Source organism: Haemorhous mexicanus, chromosome 3 (genome assembly GCF_027477595.1).
Source record: "Haemorhous mexicanus isolate bHaeMex1 chromosome 3, bHaeMex1.pri, whole genome shotgun sequence".
NCBI lineage: Eukaryota > Metazoa > Chordata > Aves > Passeriformes > Fringillidae > Haemorhous > Haemorhous mexicanus.
This window is the reverse complement of record NC_082343.1, coordinates 38,391,416-38,417,513: the sequence shown is the minus strand read 5'-3', so window position 1 is coordinate 38,417,513 and position 26,098 is coordinate 38,391,416. Positions and strand designations below refer to the sequence as shown.

General features: G+C 46.3%; 1 protein-coding gene across 1 annotated transcript in view; it reads right to left on the bottom strand.

The window, feature by feature from the left end:
- Window positions 1–26,098, bottom strand: part of MDGA1 (MAM domain containing glycosylphosphatidylinositol anchor 1) — a 147,988-nt gene that overhangs the window by 42,556 nt on the left and 79,334 nt on the right. Inside the window, exons 9-10 of the mRNA XM_059841385.1 lie at window positions 14,430–14,699; window positions 10,576–10,727 (exon numbers count right to left, since the gene is read on the bottom strand). Coding sequence (XP_059697368.1) covers window positions 10,576–10,727; window positions 14,430–14,699 — 422 coding nt within the window. The remainder of the gene's footprint in view (window positions 1–10,575; window positions 10,728–14,429; window positions 14,700–26,098) is intronic.

Sequence of the window (26,098 nt, the reverse complement as noted above, 5' to 3'; positions counted from 1 at the left end):
CAGGAATCTCGCCACCTCTCAGCCTTGGCTTTGCTGGGCTAAGCAGGCTGAGCACTCTGTGACTGCTCTTGTAACACAGACTCTCACTTTCCAGGACTGACTCTACAATGTTTTTCTGCATGATGCCACTTGCTGGAGTGCAGTGCCAGCCCTGCATATAGGATGTAGTGGCACTTCTCTACCTCGCCCAGAAGTCGAAACACTCAAGTTTCATCTAGGAGTACATCTGCCCTTTCTCACACCTGCATCTCATCAGCAGCTCCTTGAAGTCAACTCAGTTGAGCACTGAGCTCAGTTGAGCACTCATTTTCCAAACATGAGCTTCCAGCCTGCAGCACCTTCTGCATCTATGACCCTGCCTTTGTACCACTGCATTTCATCCCACCAGAACCACTCAAACAGTTTTCCATCTTGCAGATCTTTCTTCCAATCCTTCCTAATCTTTCACCAGGGTGGCATTGTCTCCCAGCCTGGTGTCAGCTGCACAAAATTTCAAGAGCACAATCCTAATAGGGGATTGTGAACTCTGGCTGGTATCAGCTGCAGGGAAGATGGCTGCCTACTCTGGAAAAACTATTTGGGTAAGTTTTGGGTAGGGAAGACAGTTTGGATATGAAGATAGTCATTGTTATGCTTCTTTATAATCTCTCGTCAAACCTTCTCTGCCTGTCACATTGAATTAAAATATTTTCTTTGGTTAGTACTTAATCACCATCTTGGATGGAAATGATGTCAAGCATTAACCTCATCTATTAAAGGGTTAAGGTAAGTTTAAAGTTGGATTTATTTCATTTTCCTTGCTTGATAACCATAACTCCTAAGAGGTTTCCAGAACAAATAATCACATTGCAAGCACAAAGCTGGCATTTCCCAGACAAGCACATCAGTGAACTGAAATTCATGCCTATGTTTTTCATCAGCCAAGCACACAGGTTCAGATCCTGGGATTAAGCAAGGATGGATGCCCAAACCAAACCCATTATTCAGTCTAAATGAGGAGTCCTGGAAGCTTTTTGTACAGAATTGTCCTTTATCAGGAGGCCCAGTTTCTCGGCTGAAACATTCCCAACTAAAGAGAGAGAAGCAACTGCAACCTTCAGTGGTTTCTGAGGACAGCTGGAGCCATCAAGGCTGGGAGACAGTCTCTCTCTCTTCCTCTTGCACAGGCAATCAGCTGCCCATCCTCATTAGGTGCAAAGAGCAGCAGTTTATGGCTTCCTAGAGAAGCCAAATTGGTGCTGTCATGAATTACTGTAAGTGCTTGTTCCACACTCTTCAATAATGTCTTTCATTAGGATCTGATCAGAAAGCAATATGTATTTTATTAACGTATGTTCCCCGGTCTAAGGAAGAACAGACTTAGCCTTCACTCTGTCAGAGAGGCAGTCAAGCACAAGCCTTAACTGAGCCTCTTTTCTACTGTCTCACAGCCTTATTTTCAACCCTGAGGGCACATGCAGTCCTTCTGTTTCAGACTGGAAGCTCTCTACTCTTACTGCAAGTTCCTACCTGTACTGTCTCTTGACTGTGCAGGGCAGAGCCTGAGATCACCTCTCTGTCTATTGTATGGGCACGAGCTGGGTAAGAGACACCATCTCTCATGTTCCTCCACATCCCCCTCTTGCAGAGAGAAATGGTTCCAGACTCTTTTGAGCTTCACATCTGAAAATCAGCACTGCTTGGTTCCTAACTGATCCAGCTTTATACCCATTCCTACATCAGTAAAAGCACAGTCTCCTCTTCCTCCAATTTCCTTGCACTGGACACATCTGCTTGCAGCCAGACCCATGCATGTGCCTATGCACTGTGCTGTCACCAATTCTGACTCCAAGAAAAAAAAAGCAATTTGGTTCTGCACAGCCCAAGTCTGCCCAGCTGCAGTTAGGTTGAGCTTTGAGCCACTTTGACTAAAATATGGGTGTAACTTGCAAGCAGGACATGCTCCACCAATGGGAGCTTTGTTTCTTCACTTCTCTACAGACCCTGGCAGAGCCCTCTGTTAGGGCACCTTCACCCTTGAAAACAACTAATAAAGGATGGGGCTGATGCTTCCTGGAGCAGAAAGAGCCTTTTTGTGTGACTCTGGACTTTCCAGTCTGGTACCTGTAATGAAGGTTTGTAGGTAAGTACCATTCCAGAGCCTCTAGGCTGTCCATAAAGAAGAGGCAGAGGCAGCACAGGATATGCAGGGAGATCCATAAAGCCCTTCACATTGTTCCATGCTGCCCGCTTCATTTATTTATGATACACAGCCAAAACATCCATCTAGTGCCTACTCCTTCCATTTGTGACTAGCTATGGGAGAGACTACATCTCTCTTCCAAACCCTTCCCCTTCATAATTATCTCTTACCTCCAGTGTGTTCTAGGAAGTGAGAGCCAGGTGGAAAAAGAAACAAAAAAAAGGAACAAAACCAAAAAAAGGAAACAGAAACAAAAGAAAGAAGAGGTGGAATATAGGAAGGAGAGCAGGAAAAGGTCCATAAAGAAAAGACAGTGAGGCAGTAGGAGGAACATGGACTGACTACCGAAAATAACAGATGAGCAGAGTAAATATGAGGAAGCCACATCACAGCCTATCAACAGGGACTTTCAGAAAGACTCAATACTAGCATGTACCCCTTGAAGCCACCGGAGTGTGGATAAGAGATGCACAAAAAGGACTGACTTTGGTACCGGGCAAGCATTTTTCATTCTGTACTCAGCTCTGTAAAACACAAGCCAAGAGCCTGCTGGATACAAACAAGCACAGTGGTATGGAAACAACATCTGTATCCTCTAAAGCTGCTATGAGGAGTCTTTTGGTTTGGGAAATGTGATTATCTCTTCTCTCACATTTTTCTCACCCAAAATGAACACTGAACAGTGGTGGTAGGAACTAGAAAGACATGAGATTTTCCTTCTAGATGTGTTTTAAGATCATATGACCCTGTCCAGCAAGATTATTTGAATTGCTCTTCTCAGTCGCTGCAGCTGATCTGAACACAGCTAAAACTGGGATATGTGCTTGAAATACTCCCTTGTACTAGGAAAGCTGAACAGTATCCTGCTTTCCCTCTTGCCCAGTTAAGTACTTGAACGGCATTAGGAGCAGTCCTTCGAAAAGTTAATGTTAGGACAAAATCTCTCTGCAAGGCACCTGATGAGTGGCCAGACACCTTGGAACACTGTCAGCTACCCTGTTTTGGGCAGGTTACCTTACGCTTTGGATCTGGCTGAGACAGAGGTAATTTTCCCAATAGGAGCCCTCACAAAGCTGTGCTTTGTGTGGGTAGCTAGAAGGAACTTGATAACACACCAGTGTTTTGGCTACTGCTAAGCAGAGTTCCCGCAACAGTAGTGCTGTCTCTCCAACACTCTCCCCTCACCAGTAGGCTGGGGGTGAGCAGGATCTTGGGAGGGGACGTCATATCCAGGACTGCTGATTCAAATTGACCAAAGGGATATGAAAGTATGACTGTGATGTTTGTCTTCCAGAGGAACTGCTGCATGTACTAAAGATCTGCTTCCCACAAAGGGACTGGACATTGCTTGCTGATGGGAAGTAGAGAATCCATTGTTTTCCTTTGATTCTGCGCATGGCCTTAGATGTTGGTTATTAAACTGGCTTTATCTTGACCCACGTGGTTTTTTCAGTCTTATTTTCTCTCCCCCTGTCCTGCTGGGGAGGGGAGAATGATAGACCAGTTTGGTGGGTAGCTGGCATCCAGCCAAGGTCAATCAACTACACTTTACTTACTTTGGGTAATCACAGAAGAGAAATGACACCTTAAGACTGAAGCACAACTGATCTGCCACTGCTCATATTAGTAATTTTCCGACCTAACTGATTACAAATGACCTGTGGACTAAGGAAAACCAGCTCAGAAAACCATGTATCATACTGAAGAGCAATTTGTGAATGCAAAAAGACAGAATTAATCAAACTAATTTCAGTAGTTAAGCATCATTTGCTAAGCTCTCATGGGCAAAGGGAAGAAGTCCCAATTGTGGCATTGGAGCCTGTTAGACTACCAAAGGGGGAAACCTTATCCCATGGCTACCAGTCATTTCCACTGAAACCACACCTGACCCATCAGTGCTGGTCAGGCCTGTGCCAAGCTTTCCTGGCCACCCTTGTAGAAAACACTCTGATCCTCTGGCTGACAAAGCCAACAGCAGCCATGGCCAGGCAGACATCTCCACCTGCAGTGAGCAATGGGAGGGGAAACCCTTCCTTTGTGCTGGTGGAGGCTCTGCTGTTATCGACTCAGCCAACAGAGAGTACAAACATGAAACATAGGAAAAGCTCCTTGTTTCCACCCCCACCAAACATTCAGCTATCCTGGGATCTTCCCTTATAACAGAGGTGGAGAAGACCTTGTTCTAGCAGCACCTTCTGTGACAGATTGCTAGGGATGAAAAGGGAGATGTCTCAATGTGCTATCAGCTGCAGTGACTGATGGTGTGTCCCATTTCCAGGCAGCAGAGAGCACAGCTGAGGTAAGATCCTGCTGTCTTCACTCCCATATGCCCGTGGCAAAGTCACTGCTTCACCTCCAGGTCCTGCACAGCAATCTTATTAAGCTTCAAGGACTGCTTGTCCACCATTAGTTATTGATCAGCCAGCTCTCCTTCCACGGGCATGCAGCTGACACTCAGTCCCAAACCCCTCCTCCTCTGCAGCCTAGAAAGGCAGTGCCTCCTCTCCCCCCTCTTGCTTTCCCTAGCTTTGCATCATGATGGCTGTTCAAACCATCCACCATGCACACCTCCCACTGGCACTGGCTTATTTCTGCATCCTTTTCCACCTCTTCCTTAGGGATGAATCCTGCCCAGCATCACGTAGGTCACTAGCACAACTGAATGCAATTGTCTTGAGAGCACAGATATAATCTGCCTATTCTCACTGCCTGAACAAAAGCTGAAATAAAAAAAAGAGCATCAGTAGGGAGATAGAATAGTTAGAGCTAAAAAAAAGAGACCTTTTCCACTACAGAGGATGGTTCTGCAGGTAGGTGGAATTGTGTTGATTTGACATCCCATATGACAGCAGCCTGTGATCAAACATCAAACTGGCAGACAAGGTAGGCAAAAGAAGAAGAGAGGGCCAGAGAAGCTTTCTGACAGATGTGACTTATAAGCCATCCTGTAACAGAAGGTCTGCTTTGAGATTCAATGCTGGGCAAACACTGTGAAGCCAAGTCACTGGAGTCCCCCTTCCTAACACCAGTGAAAGCCTGAGCCAGACCAGCAGAGCCTGTATCAAGTGCAATGATGAGGCCACCATGTGCTGCTTCAGGAAAAGCCACACTCCCTTCCTGGTTGCAGCCAGCTGTGACTGTGATGCTCTGGGTAAAGGGACTCACACATGCCTGTTCTGTGTGCCCAGTCTGTGTCCTACCCTGGACACCAAATTGCCCTGCCCAATTAGGCACCCTGTCAGCTGGAGGATTTTTTGGTGGATGGGGCATCACATTCCCTTTTTCCAGGTAACACCAGGCCAGTGCACCACACAGCATATTTTATCCAGAGCAGGATGGATACCTCCCTAGCTCACAAGCTGCAACTCTTCTTTAAGCTTTTCATTTTCCAGTATGAAGCCTAGGATAGCCCTGACTGCTTTTTAGTTAAGTCCTAAACCAACCTTAGCTCTTGCAGCATGCCCCAGCTGAAAACTCCCCGCAATACTACTGTGGCAATGCACAGGATGGGGCCAGTGGGGTCACAACGCACCAGAGAGCCTTGGGATGAGGGCTGTGGACCCAGCCTGGTCTGCAGCGGTTGCCTTGGCAATGGCAGTGTTGTGCTGTGGAGCCAGCAAAATGTCAGAGCCTCTGTAAAGCGAGTTCTGCCACACTGAACTCTGCCTTGTGCAGAGCTGCCTCCTCACCAAGCCTTTGGTGTCCCGTCCTCCCCCCCTTGCTCTGGGGTGCAGCCCCCAGGCACCCCCCAAGGTGCCAGCTGCTCGTTTTCCCCATCTTTGCCTGAAGCCATGGTTGCATGTGCAGAAGAAAAGGAATTCTGTTCAAGAAAAGGAATTTTGTTCACCTCCCAGAATACGCGGCTGGGCTGCTGCAAGAGCCACCACTGCTCGAGTACATCACCTTTCAGCAGTCACAGCCTTTTCTAAGCTGGACCCAAAGGCATTCCCAAGCAAACATTCATGGGGAAGTGTGGGGGGTGTGCTGTTCGTTCCCCCTCCCTGTCGTGCAGCACCACCCCTGCTTGGTATAAAGAGGGAGAGACACCCCTGCCCTCTGAGGGCTGGCCGCCTCTGGGAGCCCATGAAGCCAAAGACAGGCTGCAGCAGACAGACACTGCCCAAGTGGGCTCAGAGGAGGCAAAAAGAACAACTCAGAGGCAGAAATGAAGTGATACAGATCCATAGTCCGTGGACCTCGGCATAAAACCTCTCCTGCTGTGTTGGGATGGCCATCAGCAGAGTTAACCTTCCACTCTAATCACAGTCATTAAATTCCTGCTAACGCCCCTGTCCTGTGTCTGTCCCAACAGCTCTGTTATCTGTCACCTCCCCACATGGTAGGCAGGCTCCCCACGGCTGCAGCTCTCATTAATGCTGCTCTGGCTGGCTGATGAGGCAAGTGGCAGCCGGCTCCCAAGCCCAGATGAGTTTTGTAGACAGCAGGGAATGTTTATCCAACATGGAGAGGATGTGAGTACAAACAAAGAGGGACCATACAATTACTCAGGCATTGCACAGGGCCAGTCTCATTAGACGGTCTCCCTGACAGGAATTAATCTGAAGTGACAACCCAGCGAGTTAATTTAGCAAATGGGTCTGGGGCCTGGCCCAGTGCAAATTTCAGGGGTCTTTCTGGCACGTAGACTCAGCCTGCTCTGGGGAGGGGAAAGCCAGGAATATATAAAGCTGGCCCCAGTTCTGGCCTGAGCCTGTGTATGAGAAGGGACAGAGGAGACAGCAGCCTCAGGTCGCCTTGAGGGGAACAATGAAGATTAAACTTTCCTACTGCACCAAGAGCTTCTCCTTCCTCTTTCTCCTGAAGCCTCGGGTCACAGCTGGGTTCCAGCTCATTAAGTGCACAGTTATTCTGCCACAAAAATCCCCCAAAACCATAACCACCAGCCCAACTTAGATCTTTCCTCCATGATGCAACCTGCTTGCAGTATTAGATGGCTTTTCATTTCTCTTTAATGTTAGAGCACAGCCCTGGGACGGGTATAAAATACATAGAGAGAAACAAGCAACTTAAAAGGCTTTTATTTTTTAAGCAAAGATCTGGTTTGGGGAGGCTGCTTTGAATCCCCAAGCAATGAAAATTATTTTCAGTTGGAATGCAGTACTTCAGAACCTTTTCTACACTGCAAGAACACATGGAAGAAAAAAAAAGTTGACCAAACAAATAGCCCCAAAAGCCTTGTGGCATCTGCCCACAACCAAACCACCCAAGGCTGTGACCTCATTGAGGTCACTGGCTAAGGTGAAGCAAGGTGGTTGGCATTTGGATCAGTTGCCTTGCAGCAAGAAAGGAAAAACCTCCCAAGCTGTCAGGACAGACGGCTGTGAGGCCCCCGCTGTTCTGGACACGTTTTCCCCTCTGAACTGCAATGCCATTGCCCAAGCCCACCTGAACAACACCCTCCAGGAAATTACAGCCTCTTTGCTGGGACAGAGAGTAGAGGCTTCACAAGAAGCTTGCTCCAAGTTGCTATCATAGGCACTTTTCTGGGTCAGTGGCTCCAAGCTGTCAAGCTGCTTATATGGCTTTAATCAAAAGTTAATTCTTATTCTACTGGAACTGGTGCGTCTGTTGTGCCGCTCAGCCTGCTCTGCAGCGCTGGGAACAATCAGTTCTGGTGGAAGTGCATCTGCCCATCTTGCTGGGAGCCCCCACACATTGCTTAGGAAACCAAATTCCCCCAGACTGCTTGCAATCCCCCCAGTAATGCCCTAGGAAGCTCCTGAACAAGAAGAATTGGAGGAGGCATGGAGCCAGCCAATTAATAAGCAGCGCTCTGACTCTCACCCAGCCCCATTTTCAGCAGCTGCAGCAAGCAAATTTAATTCAAGTGTTCCCAGGTGCCTTGCAAAGCATCCTGCTACTTGGGGATCTTCACATTACATATGCCAATAGCTCCTTGAGCAAACCAGGGAGTGTGAAATGAAAACCAGCAAACTAAATTGCAACCAGTGGGCATCCCGGCAGGTTGCCTTTTGGATTCCAGCTCAGCAAGAGTTAATTCTCCTCTTTTCATCCCCTCTTCCCCCTGACATCCCCTCACTAACCCAAGACTGCAGGCTGCCACATCCATTCATCCTGAAGAGCCCCTGCCGTGACCACTGGGGCTGCAGAGCTCCCGGGACTGGGGGAGAAAGTGGGCTGGCTAGCTGGCTGGGTGAGCTTCCCCAGCTTGATGCTGGCAATAAATCACTTGTGTCTGGCCACATGTAAGGCCCATTTCACCTAAGGAGAATATTCCACTCCAATCCAAGATCTCTAGGAGGATTTTTGTGCCACCACAGCTCGTGCCTGGAAAGCCAGCATGTCCAGTGAGGAGTGTGCGCGGGCAAACGGCAGCTCCACACTCAGGCAGACAAATCCCCTTTCTTAAGAGCTCTCCAGTCAGTAACACTTCTATGCTTTTGAGCTTTTCAGTTATATTCACTAAGGCCACTATGTTTTGCAGTCCAACAATGGAACAGAAAGATGCGCAGCTTAGTCCAGGGACCCCAGCACAGAGAAAAGGGTGGGATAAAGCAGCAGTATCTGCAGCAGAATCTGCAGGACATGGGAGAGGGTGATGGAGCAAGGGAAGGAGTGAAAGGTCAGAAGGTGGCACACGGCTGCTTGGAGCCCAAGTGAGACGTCACAGTGAAAACACTGGGAAGGCAGCACATGAACAGAGGGAAGCAGCAGGCTGGATGTGATCCTCTGGGACAAGGAAATGAAAAGGACCCCATAAGACCTCAGTATGGCTCGTGGAGGTGGAGACCTCACCATGAAATGCAAGTGTTTTCATTGGAGAAAAGCCAGGAGGAGGCAATACCATGAAAACCTTTTCCAATGTGTCTTAGTTTCAGCCAGGGCAGGGTTCATTTTTTACAGCAATATCACAACACAGTATTTCCTTCTCATACTTGACAGAAGTGGGAACAAAGCTTCCCTCTCTCCTCCTCTCTCTGCCTTTCCTTATTCAGTCCCAGGCCTCCAGGATGACACCTGCAGCCATTTCTAAGAGCTTTCCCATACACATAAGACTGGGCTACAGCAGGGCCTCAGTATCATGCTCCTCTAAAACACAACACTCAGTAGTCACAGCTACATCATGATGCTGCAAAACAGTAACAGCAGTAACCAGTGGGGTATGAACCAAACTGGGTGTGTGTGATTAAATTTGCATGGCACTCAGCTCCCTCCATGTCATAACTTAAAGGAGAAAAGTGATTTTCCCTTTTCTTGATCCCTTTTAGTAGGAGCTCAATGAAGGATAGAACCAAGATTACTTTTAGACATTGTGCAAAAAGGAAAGAGACTCAGCTTACTGGAGAAGGATAAAACCCACAAATTTGTTCATTGAGTTGCAGTGCTGATAAAAGCAAAACTTGGCTCAGAGGGAAGATCTACTATGACAAACTGCCTTCATTATTAGAGTTTCCCCCGGGTCCTGTATTATTATTAAGCACTGACAACGTGCTCCATACGGTATGAGTAACAAACAAAGGCTGTCCCACCCCAGAGAGCTCACAATCAAATGGAGACATAAAACTGGAGCCTACTGTGCAGAACTAGAGGAAAGAGGCACTTGAATCTTTTTAATTATTTTGTTTTCTATCTACAGTAAACAAAACTTTCCTTGCAAAATGCATTTGCTTCTCAGCTACCAGTGAATGGCACGAACCACCAATTTTACGTGTCCCCATTTTTCAAAAATGTTGAACGCGGGCGCTTTCCTGGGCATGGATGAAAGCACCTGGCAATCCTGCTAAGATAATGTGCTCTTTAAAAACATCAAACTCTTTTCCCTAACCTTCTCCAACCAGTGATGTCTTCAGATTTCACTCAGTTCTCTACCCCAACCCCCAGTATGACTTTTCTTCAAACTCAGAAACCCTGAAACCCACTTCTCTTCCCCTGCAGAGTTCATACAGTCCAAATAGCTTAGTTAGTGTGACAGGATGAAAACCCTTCTGCAACACACAAACAGCCATTGACTTTTTCCTGGAGTTCCTGCCTGGAGAGCTCTTCAACTTAATCCCTTTTTTCCATACGAGTGAGGAGGGTGGAATTCCACTAGTTTGAATCTTTGGCCTACCAAATCTACACCACCAACTAATGGCTATAAGGCATCATTCCCACTAAAATCCCATTCAAAAAACTGAGCATGAACAGCCCAACTGGGGCCACAGGGCTTTGACCTCGGCTGTACCCAACCCCAGAGGTAAAAGCGAACACCGAGCTGTGCACCTGGCCTGTTTCTTCCATTCAGTGGGGAAGGTGCAAGACCATCAGGATCTGCCAATTTCATCACTTTCAGCTCTTAATCAGCAAGAAAACATTGGTGTAGTTGCCTCCTGAAAGGCCATATGCTGGGGCTCCAGGAGAGCAGATCTTACCTGCCGGACTTCCAGGCGGTACTTGAGGATGGGATCCACAGCATCAGGCTCCTTCTGGGTCCACTGCAAGACGTAAGAGTAATTCTTGGATTGCTTCTGGCTCAAGGTGGGGTTGGGAGTGTCATAGTAAAACTCTGGGCTATAAGCTTTTGCTGGAGGGGAAAAAAGAAAAAAGAGGGAGGAAAGTAAAAGAGTGGGATCAAGGGGAACAAAAATTACAAAGAGATGTGGTGAGAGTGGAAGAGCTCCGCTCACCCAGCTTATCGACCTGCCTCTAACACAATGGACACTTTTACTTTGCACAAATGTGCCACTGTTTTCTGTGAATCACTACTGTTTTCACAGCCTAAACTGCTGGGAGGATTAGCAGCCCTGCAACACCAGTGGGACATGACCAGCACCTGAGAAGATGGAAACAACTTCAGTTCTCCAACTGGAACCAGCTCTAATCTTTTCTCTCTTGCTTTGTAGTTTAGATTGAAGTAACAGCTTTAAACTGGCATTTCTCCCGTTTCATCTGCTGCTTTACAGAGACTCCTGCTAACAAACCATGAGGAAAGGTCATTTGGCCAGTAGGTCATAGGAAAAGTGTTATTTATCACACAGAGACCATGGCATTAAAAAGGAGACCTTGCTCCTTCTGCATCTCCCCTGCCTTGGCAACACAGTGCTCCAGCCTCTTTGTAACACAACAGTCAGCTCGGCAGCAAAGAGGACACTGACCTCAGCCTGGGTAAAAGCAGGGGGAGCTTTGGCAGGGGCGGAGATGTGTTTTTCAAACCCACGTCTCTCCTTAAAAACAAAGTGCAGATGGAGAAGGGAAACACGGAAGGAAAGACGTACCAGAGAGAAAACGAGCAGTTCAGAGAAGAAGGGACTACCCGTCATTTCTCCAGCAGTTTCTGTCCTGAATCACAACCAAACAGAATTCTAAGGCTCCTGCCATGCAGCTCAGCAGCTGGAGGACTAATGCACAGGGAGCACAGGTCTTACCCACAACTGGTTTTGCCCTTTTTGAAATTACAGTCATTTCACCCAGTGAATTTCAATTTTTGCCAGGTCCTGTCCTGACCTGGCAGGAGTTTGACCTGAAAGAAAGCTCAGGTGTTTGGGTTCAGGTCCAGTCTGAACCAGCAGAGACCAGAAGATGCCTGGGCAGCAAGGGATGCTGGAGAGCAGAACAGGAATAAACACCATCTCCTCAGGATGTCTGCTGCACCTTTCCATTTGAATCACCGGCCCTGCCATTCTGTATGGTTATAATTAGGCTCGACAGGATTCAATGTTTATTTTTTATGAACTCAGATGTATAATATTGATATTTATTTCCAAGTCCTTTTTCTCTTATTATTTTTATTGACTTGAATTTTTGCGCAAGCAAGAAGTTCAGAACCACCTCAGAGACTAATTGCTGCTTATTCAACTTGTATTGACTATGGAAGTCAAGCTTTATAATGGATTTCGAAATAAAATCAGAACTGATAATAATCATCATCTTGCATGATATTAATTCATTATTAATTGACTCCAAGATGGAAATAGAAGCTAGAAAAAACAAATGCTTTTTGATAGAAATGCTGCATATCAAAATACTTTCAGAACTTCCTTCTGGAAGCTTTTACTACTGCTGGAAAGTTTTGTCTTTTGCTTACAGCTGACGGGAAGAGCTGAAGATTATCCACGTCTCAATTACAGGCTCTTCTGTGCTTGTGGCTAGTGAGGGAGCAGATGATGAACAGTATGGGCTGCCCTGATAACTTCCTCAAGAGGAATGGGTTGAATGCTTCACTATCTTTCCAAAACATTTTGGAATGCTAATCACTCATCCAGAGAAGAAAGTAATCCCATCCTGGTCAGATACATGCACTGTATTTTCAGAGCACCTGAACACCCCACAGTCAAAAAGAAGTCACTTTTTGTTGCATAGGAAGGTTTATGGTATTTTTTAGCACAGAGAAGAACCAGAAACAGAAAGAGATCATGACACTTTCTCTGCTCAAATAGGAAGGCTGTGGCCAATGGGAATTAAAACTCCAGCAATCCTGAGTCCAAGCAGAGCAGTCTAGTCACTGGAATATTTTTCATGTTGCTCTACAGGCTCAGAAGATCTAATTAATTTGTAACTGTCCAGGACACAGGCAGAGATGTCTGGAGTTGAACAGCTACAATCAGATATCAATGTCTTGGTAAAGGAGAAGGGATGCAGGAAAAATGAAGGCTTGCTGCTTTCCTGATCAGTGCTCTCTAGGCATGAATCCTACTTTCTGCTGAGGGGATCTTATCTCAGGCACAGCATGGCACACAGGGTGCCAATAAGTATTTGTTGCTGCCACCAGCGAGAAATTCCTGGGAGCATTCCCAGGCTTGACAGGGATGCAGTTTTCTGTGATGGCTCATAGAGGGATATGGTTTGCTATCACAAAGTGATGTGAGAGTTACAAGCACATGAAAAGGGTAGACAGGGCCAAAGCTTTCAAGCAAAATTTGCTGCAAGACAAATGCCAGGAAATCTCAAGGGGTGAGAGCAAGGTCCTGAAAAGGGACCCAAATAGTAGAGGTAGTTTGGATTCCCCCATTTCTGTAAGCATCCCAGAGTTATAGCATACCTAAGCTTTCCCAAACCCTAGGAAAGGCCTGATTCAAAATTAGGCCTCTCTGGATGTTACTCATTCTCATTTTTTTCAACCCAGGCTTGAAAAGTATTATAAATTGGCCCTGGACTCAAACCTGAGTATTTGGACTGAATTTATTGCTTATTAAGGCAACTTCATAGGAGAGCTCTTCTAGAAAATTGTGCCCAGGTCAGTTCTGGGGTCATGGGAAAAGCAGATTTAATGCTCAGCTGGAGAGGCCAGGTCAGATGTGCACTTTTAGATGCTATAAGTCTGCCATTCCTCTGTGCAGTTGCAGGTGCTGCAGAGGAGGCCTGTTACAGTGAGTGGATGATGGATTCAAAAGAAAACTGTGAGCAGCAAATCCACTGTGTGCTAGCAACCATTCCAGCTCATGCTTTTTCTAGAAAGCACTGTGAGACACAGAGAGACAGGAGTCATACAGAAGGCACAGGAATACACAGTACAGTTTTTGTTTCTTTCTTTGTTTGCTTTTAAACAGGAAATCTGTTGGTTTGGAGCCTGTTGGAGGGATGTACAGAGCTTTTCACTTCCCCTTGGTCAATACTTATCGATGATACAGGTTGTCCAATCTTCAAAGCTGACTGTGGCCTTGAGTTTAAGTCCTGTAAGTGGTCAAACACTGCTAAAATCTAACAGGGGCTAGCACTTAGCTGCTCCAGGTCCATCTGCCTGAATGATGGAGACAGATCTCCCTGCTGGCTTATGGAAAATTATTCCTCCTGAACAGAATGCTGGGCACAGAGGAAGCAATAGATGCACTGTAGTGGCACCAGTTTATGAGGAGCAAGCTTCCCATGACTGTGGTATTCACATTCTCTGAACAGAGAGAGACAAAATTCCCAGGATTTTTCCTGGGAAAGGCAGTGAGAAGCTCAGAGGCGAAGAGAAAATAATTCTTATCTCTACTGTCTGCTCCCGTTGTCTGGGACATGTGGAATGTGTTATGGAGATTGTTTACCAAAGGTGATGGTTGTTTGGATTGGTTGGCCAATTAGGTCAAAGCTGTGTCATGGCTGTCTCCAGACAGTCACAGGGTTTTCTTGAGTATCTCTTTAGTATAGTTATAGCATAGTATTAGTGTAATATAATATAGCTTAATAAAAGAATTGTTCAGCCTCCTGAATCATGGAGTCAGAGCACATCATTCCCTGGCTGGGGGTCCCCTGCATCGATACATGACCCCATCCAACGTGCTCTGATGCGCATTCTGTGACTTACCAGACACCTGGAAGAGGCAGGCGGAGACCCCCACATCGTTGGAGATGCTGCACTCATAGCTCCCACTGGTCTCCCGGCTGACACTGTCCACCTTGAGCTCCGAGTAGTCCTGCTGCTCTGCCAGGGGCTGCGCCAGGAGGCTCCCGTTGAAGCGCCAGACGGAGGTGGCCACCTTCATGGGGCTGCCCTTGAGCATGGTGCAGCGCAGGGTGACGCCGTGCCCCATGCCCTGCCGTACGTCCTGGAAGGCCGGCTCCACCACGGGGGGGACTGGAGACCCAACAGAGCAACAGACAGGGATGCAATCAGGGAGCATCTGCCTCACCCAGCACAGCCACCCTGAGCACCTCTGAGAAAACAGGTACCTATGATTTCCAAGGGGTTGAAGCCAGATCCATCACATCAAAAGCAAAAGTTGTCTGACATTCCCTTCTGACTGGGCTGGGGCCACATTCTACCTCTCTCCCAGTTAGAAGGCAGGGGTAACCTTTAGCAAGCATTCATCCCACACTGAGCACTGCTTGGAGGAGCTACCAAGCTCTGCTCTCTCATGTGGGAACTGCGGCACCAGCAGCTGTATCACAGCTTGGATTCAATCCTCAGGTCTAATCAGAACGTCTCCTCCTTTTATACAGCACAAAATGCACTCCCCGAGCAGGCAGGTAAGCTCCCAAGCAGTCATTTCTCCTTGTCAGTGTTTGGCAGGGTTATCAAGGACACTGTGTTTAGATGGAGGGATCTGCACTGGCTCTCCCCACAGACCTGAAAGGGTTTTGGAGGGCCCCTCCCAAATACATCAATACAACACATCACGGACTGGCTACAGGGACTCTGGGTCCTATTTTTATCTCTAGCAACAATTCCCTGATGTTGGGAGGTGAGCCACATCTATCCATGTCAGCTTCTCTGCCAGTAGTGTGAGAATGGGAATGGCGATGTGTGCTCACCTCCTTAGCAAAGGGAGACTACTATGTCTTTTGCACTTTCGCCCTTGTAAAAATTTATGGGAACCTCATGATTTGGGCATGGTTGAGGCACAGCAAGGAGAAAGTCGGATTGGTACTGTTTGGGTTATTCCTTATTTAATACAATGAGAGAGGACTTAAATCCCCACTGTCTCTGATAGACATGTTTCATTTGCAATAAACTCTTAATTAAAACATTACAGCGTGGGGATAAACAGAAGCTCTCCATCTAAAATAGGAAAAGCTTCCTGAACACAAAACAGCTGTTAGCCTCAATGTAAGAGGGAGAACTGATTTATAGCAGTTTCAGCACAATCACAGCTGACTCCAGGTTCAAAGCAAATGCTCTTCCACAGTTTCTATGCCCTACAGATCACACAGAGCATCTGCATCCTCTAAAGGTCCACAGAGTTGCCAAGCACAACCAGACCCAAAAACATGCAACACCCAGCATCTGCAGCAGTTGTAAGACATGGGTCCACCAACAACCAAGGGTCACTCTGCATCCCTGCTGCCTTGAACAGAGCTATGCTGGGAAGGGCTTCAGCACACCAGTCTCCTCCCATAGCCTGACCCCAGCAAAACCCAACAGCTCTGTGACACTAGTGACATCCCTATCTTCCCCACAGATGAAGGTGCTGCATGCACTGTCCCATGTGTGGGCATGCAGTGTCCCATCTCCAGGGGGCACAGATGCATCTGTGGGTATCCCGTGTACCATCATCCCCATCATCCCCTCCACCTGGCAGCCTTTGTTTGATGGGGCTGATTGCTTTCAAGGTACCTTGTTCTCAGCTCCAAGTCTTTGGGCCCTTTGCTGTGCTTAGGTGGATTAAAAGCAGCCCTTGCCTGAGCTGAGGAGGCCGTGCTGAGTGGCACGGTCAGCTCATTACAGATGGCTTTCCTGGGAATGTGTCTCTGCGAGTGCTTCGAGTGCTGACTTGCCTTTGGCTCACACGTCTCCCACCTCACAGTGAGAATAATGTGAGAAGTTGTTTGATTAGACCTAGTGCCATGCATGTATCATCTCCATCCCTAGCTGCTATCCCATTTCTTCAGTCACATCTGATCCTTAATTGAAGCCAGTGGGGTCTCACATTATAATCTAGGCCAGCTGGTGATATAGGGAAAAGAAAGAGAAAAAGGGGAGAGAAGAGAAAAAAGAAGGCTCAAAAAAATGGCACAGCCACTTCAGATGTACTCAGAGCAGTCTGTCTCCTGAGGAGAAGAGAGATGGGTCGGAAAGCAGCTTCCCTCACTGAATCTAACTGTGCCAGGTATGGGGCTGGGACAGAGGAAAAGGTCTGAAACTGGACAAAGTGTCACCTGCAAAGACGTGCTGCAAGGAAAGTGCCCTGCTGGGCCTCACTGTGGGACTGTCTGGGGCTGGTAAAGGGTCACAGAGGAACTGGGCTGGGATGCTCCACAGACTTCCTTAGGTCACTGGAACAGCAGTGCAGCCAAGGATGCAGAAGATATTTAATCTTCTTCAGCTGGAAAATGGGATTTACTTGATTTGCACTGGGACAGGCTCCAGGACTATGTTACCATCTTGCAAAGGGAATGTCTGAAAGTGTCTATCAATTAAAAATTGATTATATTTTCTCCTCTTGTCTCTTGCACTAGAAAACACCCAACGAATATTAACTCTGCAGGTTGTCCTGGAGCTCCTGGGTTTTCTGGAGAGAGAGCTGAAGCAGGTTATCCCATCACTACAAAGTACAGAGAACTACACCAGGGGTCAGCTATTCCCCAAGGTTCCCAATGCATATGAAAACAAAGGAAGGTCAACAGCAATTACAGAGCCAGACATCAGCTCTGGCCTCCAATGCCTGCTGGGGAGCTCACACTTGGTCAAGGAGGTTAAACACAAAAGGCAGACTCACCACAAAGGCAGGGATTCAGAACACAGCCTTTTCTGTTTCTGTTCTTTTTCTCTGGCTTAAAGGCAAAAGAAAGCTTGTTTAAATGAGCTGGGGCTGCTTCTCCCCAGAACTAGGATCTGAACAGCTCCAGTACACCTGACATGGGGGGCTGTCTTGGAGGAGAGACCTGTGATATGAGCCCTGCACAGACACCTTGAGAGACCTGCAAAAAAGAAAATGATTTTCAAAGTGCTTCTTATACTCTCAGGGAAGCAGCATTTCTGCTGGCTATAAGGAAGTTGAATTTGGCTATTCTGGCTTGCTAAGCTGCTATGATGCTCTTTAAGTTTTTAGCCCAGTTCTAAAGGTGAGTCCTTATCCAGAGGCTCCTCAAATGCCTTCCTGTATCTCCCTTGAAATCCAGCACCTGTGTCAGAAGTGCTCTTTTAAGCAGCTTCCACATTGCAGGCAGCAAGTTGCTAGGCTTCCAGAAGGTAAGAAACTCTGTGCACATAGAGAAATTCAGAGTCCCTTGGCAAGAAACACAGCAAACAAATACAATTACTGTTCTCTCTCAGAACAGCTTAACTCTAGAAGAGCTTGCTGGCAAGAGCAATGATGAAAGGGGTAAAGAGGCAGTGTTGAAGTGAGGGTCCTTCACCAATCTTGTTAAGATTCCGCTGCTGCGAAACATGAGGCAGGGCGCTCTGCATTTGCAGCAGAATTAGCTGGTTAGGAGCAATTCCAGTGAGCCAAACACAGGCAACCTACCCCAGGGTGCCAGGCACCCTAAAGCAAAGCTGGGCTGCAGGCAGCTCCTTGCTGATAGCCAGAGCAGATGCTCTGCACCAAAGGGCTGGTGAGCTAACACTGCTCACAGTGATGAAGGGCAGCAGTGAGGGAAGAACAACAGTGAGATGTCAAGCACCAAGGAGTGTTGCTTTGTGTCCCAATAACCTCTTGTTTTCTTAGTTTTACTGGAAATAACCAGAACAGAAATGCTGATCCTGCTAGGTGAGTCAGAAGTGCCCTCCCACAGTTTAGAATTATGGTCTGCTTGGTTTAAGTCTGTTTTAGTTTTAGCCTTGAGAAAGGGTAAAACTAAACTAGGGCTTTTCCTTACAAGAGCTCAATGGAGCGACCACAGTCTCTCCTTTCACTGTCACTGTGCTGCCCTGCTTGGGCATAACTCAGCAAGGGCTACTTGGTCCTTGCAATGCTGTGAGATTGTTGCAGGCTTCCATCAAATTCAGATGCCTTCAGAAGGCAGAGATGTTTCTTTCACCAGTGATGAAGTCAGAGCATCCCAGGATAGCAGAGATGCACTTTGAAGCTTTTTACTCGTGGGCTAAATAGAGAAAAAAAATTTCCCTTGAATTAGAAACTGGCAGTGTTGTCATGAGGCTGCTTAATCCAGCATGGATGAAAGGCAAAGAAAGGTTCCTGTTAAGTGGACTCATGCACAGAAATCAGTGACAAGCCTAAAGACAAACCAAGATCAGCAGAACAGGGGAGCATTGAGTGACCTCACACAAATTGTTCAGACAATAACTGAGAAGGATGAACATCCTAGACATCACAGGATAATACTACTATGCAACACACATACTTCTACACTGTAATTTGGTAACAGTGAATAGCATAACCTGACCAAATCTCAAATGCTGGCTTGTTTTGGAAAGGTTGTCAGAGCTTGGGAACTCTCTCACAACCTGCTTTCTGACTCACAAGCAGCCCTGTCCCCCATGTAGCCATGTACAGCTGACAACAGCCATCTCTGTGGGTGGTGAGCTGCCAGCATTGTACCGCTAGTGTGTGCAGCTGCCATGGGCTGCTGCATTCTTATTTTGCTACAGGAATTTTCTTCCCACAACACTTCCTCTGCTGCAAAGAGCACCACAGCACAGCAGTGTCACGGGGAAAAGGAGAGGCATGAAGAGAAAGATGCCCTAATCAAGGTCACACACACAGCAATCAGACAAAAGCAGCACAGGAGTCCTTCATCCTCACCTTCGCTATACCTTCCATACTAGGACCCATATCCTGGTCCTTCTACTCTTAGCCCAGTCTTCCTGTCTGTGAGAAACACCCTCTCCTCCATCCTACAGAAGCAGTCTTTAAATTTTTATTTAAATCTAGACAGTGCAGTTCGTAACACAAGTGATGAAAATAGCAAGCTCTGCCAGATTAGAAAACTGCTTAATTTCAGCAGCTCTCATCCCACCCTACCCACTGACTACCTCAAAGCTTAGCTATGCATCACAGCACCAGTGGGACTCCTGACTTTGGTCTTCACCATGTCCCTTGGTGAGACCCAGCTGACCACCCATTTGTAGGACTAACACCGCAAACAAGGCACAGATAACCTGGCATGGAAGACTGCCCGGAGTGGTTAGTTACAATTCTTAGCTGTGTCTCATTATCTAAAGAAGCTATTGACAACAAGAAGTAATTTCTTTCTCTAGAAAGCAAATCAGCACAGGCAGCTATTTGGACCTTATGAGACCTATATGAGCCTATCCAGCATCCATTTATTTTCTTATAGGTATCCTTTTGCAGACTGCTGGATGCAGTCTTCCCTAATCTTCAACAGACAGCCAAAGCAACCTCAGCAAAGGATGCCTCCCTTTTCCAACCCCCAGCCCCACAACTTGGGGTAATAAAGATATCACAGACAGAAAAGATACTGCAACTGTTTTCTCACAGCAGGAAGAAAACTCCATGGTTTCAGTTCCAGGAGAGACCAAAACTCTCTACCTGGACAAGAGGGAAGCTCGTTTATTGTCACAAGGCTGGGAAATCACAGCTGAGCAATTCTGTCCCTTGCAACTGCACCTACACCCCACACCCTAGGAACACACATTAGGCACCAACAGTTTTCCATGTGGAGACAAATATCCAACCCATATCTACAAGCCCAGTCTCATATGCTTGTTTAATATACAATTGAGTAGTTAGAAGAAGGGAGATCCAGGAAGGCTTGCTCAACCTGTTTCAGCTAAAAGCCAAGTCTCATTCTTTTATCTTATGTGACTTTTGCCTTTGCACTTCAGTCTCTCCATGCATGAAGAGATAAAATGTGTGGTTTTTGCATAGTGCTTGAAAGCCAAGTTGCAAATATTGTTATTTCAAAGAAAACAAATTTGTTCGAGTAAATTTTCTGCTAGATGAGCCAGGGTCTGAAGAGGCAGGGCTCAGAGAATGCTTAGTTCTGCGCTAGTTGACTGCTTTTAAAAGAAGAGCAAATGAAATGTATTCACTACCAGCTTTTCTGCTTTCCTCTTTCCTGAACTTTCCAAGCCAATTAGCTCAACCAGTCTTCACCTATTAATAAAGAGGGATTTACTAAAGGATTTCCTCTTCTTCATGATGAACTGTGCTGATTAATACATGAGACCCCTTGCTCGCTCTACAGAGTGCTTTGAAGAAAGTCCATCCTGGGTGGGAATTTCCAGACCTTTAGCCTCATAGATATGCCTCCTCAAAAAAAAAGATCTGTCCCAGACATGCTGGAATGCCACTCAGACTCACTGCCCAATTAATTCACACTAACAAGACACTACAAAGACAAGTATTCTTCTGCAGTGTAAAGCCACCTCATTCCCATGCCTCACTTACCTTCTGGTGTCTCGTTTTAAAACAGTACACTCCCCTAATTGAAAAAGATAAGTAGAAAAAGATGCTGCATGTACAGAAAACACATACACATTTATATGTGAAATGCATGCTGCTAAGCCTTCCCCCACCCATACCCCACCCAATCAGCCAAGTTGTTCACTGGAGAAATATAGAGGATGAGTGGACATTTCAAAACTAATACCTTCAAGTACTGCCAGACCAACAGCAGAACCCCAAAATTAGATTTTTTTTTTTTCCCACAGACTAAAATGAAAATATTTTCTCTAGCTCACAACCAAGTCTGCTAATTATAACATGGTGAAGCAGCCTGACAGCCAGGCTGGATCTGCCCAGCCTTCATTCTCCTGCCCACACACACACCCACAAGAGGGGAGCCCTCCCATGTGTAGCAGTGCCAGACCACCAATGCTTCGCTCAGGTTCTGCCTGTCTTCTACAAGATAACAAGGTGTCACCTCATAGCCATGCATCTGTTATCACATGTCTCTGTTTAACAAACTGGGCTGGCAGTGACACGCCACTCCCAACTGCATATAAATAGTTTAGATGCAAACATTCACTAACAGTCAACCATTGATATTCTTTCCCCAAAAGCATCCTATATGCATTAACTTTTGGCAGAGAAACAGTTATCTTACTGTTCAATAATTCATAGGTGAGCTACTCAGCTGGGCAGTTCTGGGAATAAAGCAACTCATTGCCAGCGCAAACTAAGGAAAAGAAAAAAAAAACAAAATCAACCCCACAAGAAAGGATAAACGAGGTTTTTCCAAAGCAAAGAATCCACATCTTTCCTCTTCAGAGTTTACCAGTAATTTTTCTTACCATCTAACCTAATTCCCTTGCTTCAGTTGAAGCCTACTGCAAGTCCTCCCCATAGGTGTTTTCATGTCCTAGCAATCAACTCTGTACTACCCACAGGGTGTAAAGAAGGGAAAATAGAGGGAAAACAGCTAATCTATGAACTTCATCATCCTAGTACAGGCCCTCCACATTCCTGAGAAAGATTTGGAACAACTGGGAAAGGACAGATAACCTTCCCTCCCCAAGTATGACAGCAAAACTGGTGCTAGGACTTTAAAGCCCAAATTTATCACGTTTTTCTTCACTGATACACTCATCTTAGGAATGCCACCTCCCTCCAAGGCTATTAAGTGAGAGGGACATCTCCAGAGGATGATTCAGATGGTAGGAATTTCTATCTGGTATCTGAGCCTCTGTCCTGCACCTGTACAGGGAGCTTAAGGTGATGCCAGCACTCCCAGCTCTGCTAGGTGGGATGAAAGCAGAATGAAGCAAATGCATTGATGTGGCCAGTGCCCCCCTTCCCTATGAAGCGCTCATGAACTCCCAGTGCACCTTGTTTGATGAGTTGATCAGTAAGCTGAGTCTAACACACACCTGAAACCTGGGCAGCGTATCCTGCTCTTGGACAGGAGACACCTCCTGTGCTCCAACTGCTGTGTGCCACAGCAGAGCTCACCTGGGCAGGAAAACAGGCACCAGCCTGCACATTCCCCATAGCAAACACACTGAGAAATCTCTGGACTCCAGGAAATGTCCAATTAGTGCCACCACTGGGGCTCCTGTCCAGAGAACACAGCTGCCTCCTATGAGGAATTGCCTGAATTCCCCCTTGTCTCCTGGAGGTGAGAGCACCCCCAACCAGAGGAGCAACGGGGCAGAGGTGACTGCTGATTCCAAGCATCAATCCAGTAGCTCCTGTTCCATTGCCAGCTGCCATAACGATTCAATTACTTCCATATATTTACCCCTTTAATAAAAGAACTGAAATTAAAAAGCTGGGAGGCTGCAGGAGAAAAGTACCTCTGAGGACTGCAATCCTGTCGAAAAAGAGAAGAGCCCCTGCTTTAGAAATGCAGTTATTGTCAGGGCTGCAGGGGATCAGAGGCTTCTGCTCACAGCTGGACCACAGCATTACCTCACCTTCTGTTTTCAGTTTGAAAACTAACTTGGGACCACAAGACAATCCCTCCAGGGCTGCTTTCCAAAGAGGCAGGCAAAGTGAGAGGCAGCACTGCCAGAATCAGAAACACTGATTAAAAAATCAGACCTGCTTTAGTGTTAGTGAGTGGGGCCAGAGCTGGAAAGGGGAGAGATCCAAGTCAGAAAGAGCCCAGTAGGGGAAGGAAGGCCATCCAAAGCAATTAATATAACCAAATACTAACCAGCACTCCTTAATATGTTCACTTTGAAATCTTTGTTCACAGTAATAAACAAAAAGGATGCATGGGGCAAAGCTATACCAGAAAGAGTTAATACAGTGGTTCACCATTTATCTACAAGGTGGAAAAAACACAAGCTTCCCCACACAAAACAGGCTGTTCCTCAGCTTCTCCTTCAGACCTAGTGGAGAATTTGGACCAAGGATGAAGAATTCTGCATAGAGCAATGCTCAGTTCTCCATCACTTCTCTATCTGCTACCTCAGAGTTTTGCTGCCAGTTGTTTAATATCCTGCTCTACAAACTGCCATCATTACCCCATTTTTCCATCCTTCACCCTTGATTGGTCTTGATTCATCTGAGGAAGATGACGACAATGAAAACGTAACTGTTCAGAAAGAGGCTGAAAGGATGCTCAAACTAAAAGATTTATGGCAAACACTCAGGCTCATAGATGAAACAGCTGAGGTCAACAGATATCAAAGCAATTTTTCCCATAAGAATTAATGTAACAAGGGGGGCAGTGCATACAGGAACTCAAGAAATGCATGCAATTTAAAAACACAGGATCAGTATATATAGCAAAGAGAAAGGAGAGGCAAGAACATTTTTTACTGTAAGCATTTTTACTGTCATTCTCTGGATGGTTACCGCTTCATCATTGTCATCATCATTTTCAGATGACTCAAGGTAGATAAAATCAATCACAGGCAAAGGATGGAAAAACGAGGATGAGTTCACGAGGTCTTCAGATGAAATGGCTGAGGTCCTTCAGAACAGTTACTGGCTTCAAAAAGTCAGCTGCCAAATGGCCACAATCTCTGCCATCTGTACATCCTGTTTTTCCCCTCCATCCTTCACACCATCACCTGCACACATTTAAAAGGTGTGACATCCATAAGGACCTTGGCCCATCTCCTCCTCTATTAATTAATTACTAAAAAAAGACTTTATCTGTCCTATTAGTACTGTCATAGCTTTTCATGAACCTATCTTCAACAGATTGTGCACTTTATTCCAAAAGATGCTGCCTGCCTTTGGAGACAGCAGAGGATCTGTCAGTCCCATTTCTTCAGGAATGGGTAATATCACCCACCTCAGAGAATGATATGGATTCAAGCTATAGAAGACTGACTCCTGCACTGGAAACTCCCCGTTTTCTCTTGATGCTGGCTCCGTGTTTCTCAAGGCACACCAGCTCTGCTGCTGAAGCAGGTGCAGCCCTGTAGCCCCTGTCTTTCCCTGCATGAGGGAGACCACTTTCACTTCTGACACTCACGGTGCTGTGGGCTCCCAGAAACCACTTTTCAGGGCTTAGGGCCTCTTCTGCAGCAGAAGGCACAGAAAGGAGGCCACTGAGAGAACTGGCAACCATTCAAGGACAGCTGCCTGCTCCTCAATCTCCCCATCTGGCTATCGGCTCTGTCCCATCTCCACTGGACTTGGATCAGGAGAGCAAAGTTTATTAACAGTCTCATTCACAGGATAAATCTGATCTGACATTTCATTTTCCATGACCGACCTCAAACTGGGCCAGTACAGCAGAACTCTTTGGATGAGCAGCATCCCTGCAATGTGGTCACTTGCCTATCTCCTACATTCACTCCTTTGCATTGGCCGAGGAAAGCTTCAGCTGCAGTCTAGGTGACATGCAGGACAAGTGGGAAGGACACACTATTTCTTCTTCCAATTCTTGGATTTTGGTCCAACACATAAACATCTGAAGTTGGTTCCGTAAGTTTTCATTATTCTCATTCTCAACGCTCCCAGGACACAAAAGTTAAGGCTGTTACCTTCCTCATTCTGACCTGCTGCATCAAGATCTGGAAGTGGATCCTGGCCTGAGTCAATCCATCAGCAGTCATCATTCTGAGGGGCTGCACCAGCACACACTGCAGCACAGCATCCTGCTTCTTCTGCCCTCTCTGTAATAAATAATAATGCCTCCCAGAATCAGCTATCCCAGGTAAAAGGACATTTTAAACCAGCTTCAGCAACGTTTGCTGAGACATCCCACTGTAGTGGGCAGGAAGGAAATATAATTCCGCATACAGTTTTGGAAAGAACCTGTGTGGTTCTTTCCTTAAATCTGGAAATATTTCTGGCTAAATCTGTGATACAAGCCAGAAAAGCAGGAAAGACAGCCTATGTCTGTTTGTAAGACTCTGGCTAGGTCTATGTACCCTGATCTGAATTCATCAGTGCAAAAATGGCAGACTAACAACAGATCATAAAAATCTTAAAAATGACACAGAAAGTAGTAAAATATCTACTTTCTGTAGAAAGGGGATATTTTCTGTAGAAAAGGGAAAACTTCATCCAGCTAGGCCATTGAGGGGAAGTTTGTGATAGCACCTTGTGAACACCAGAGGAGATAAAATTATTCTGTACTCTCCACGCAAGCACTGCCTATGGAGGTACAAACCAAATAACTGGGTCAACCTAAGCAGAGGAAACCTCAGAAAAAACAGCAATAAACCTTTTTATTCCTCACTGATTCCATAAAAAACCTCATGGAAGATGAATGTGGGATGCAACCTTCCAAGCTAAAAATGAATGATGATTAATATAGTTTTACGGGTCCTTGGCAGACAAACCAGGTAGTGTTTGAGAAAGCAACAAGAAAAGTAACTATCTTGTCATAACATCCTCAGGCTTTGGAAAGAACCTGGCTTGCTTCCACACGACAGACTAATTGAAGATGTAATACTACTCAAATTCAGCCCACATTAAGCAGATTAAAACCACATTAACTGAAAGAGTTCAAAAAGAAATTTTAAATGGCTGCACGCACCATTGGGATCTCTCTAGTGAGAGGGAACGCCTATTCTAGGAAGACATCTCTAGAAAGAACCCAGATGAACCTCTTAAACTGATGCTATTTCCCATCTCCATCAAGGTCAGAGATCCAGAGAGCAGCCTGGCAAAGCTAAAGTATATCAGGCTGTGTAGCCAACACCGCACATGACCACCTTTAGTTTCTGAATGACCTCACATCTGTTTGCAGCTGGTGTGG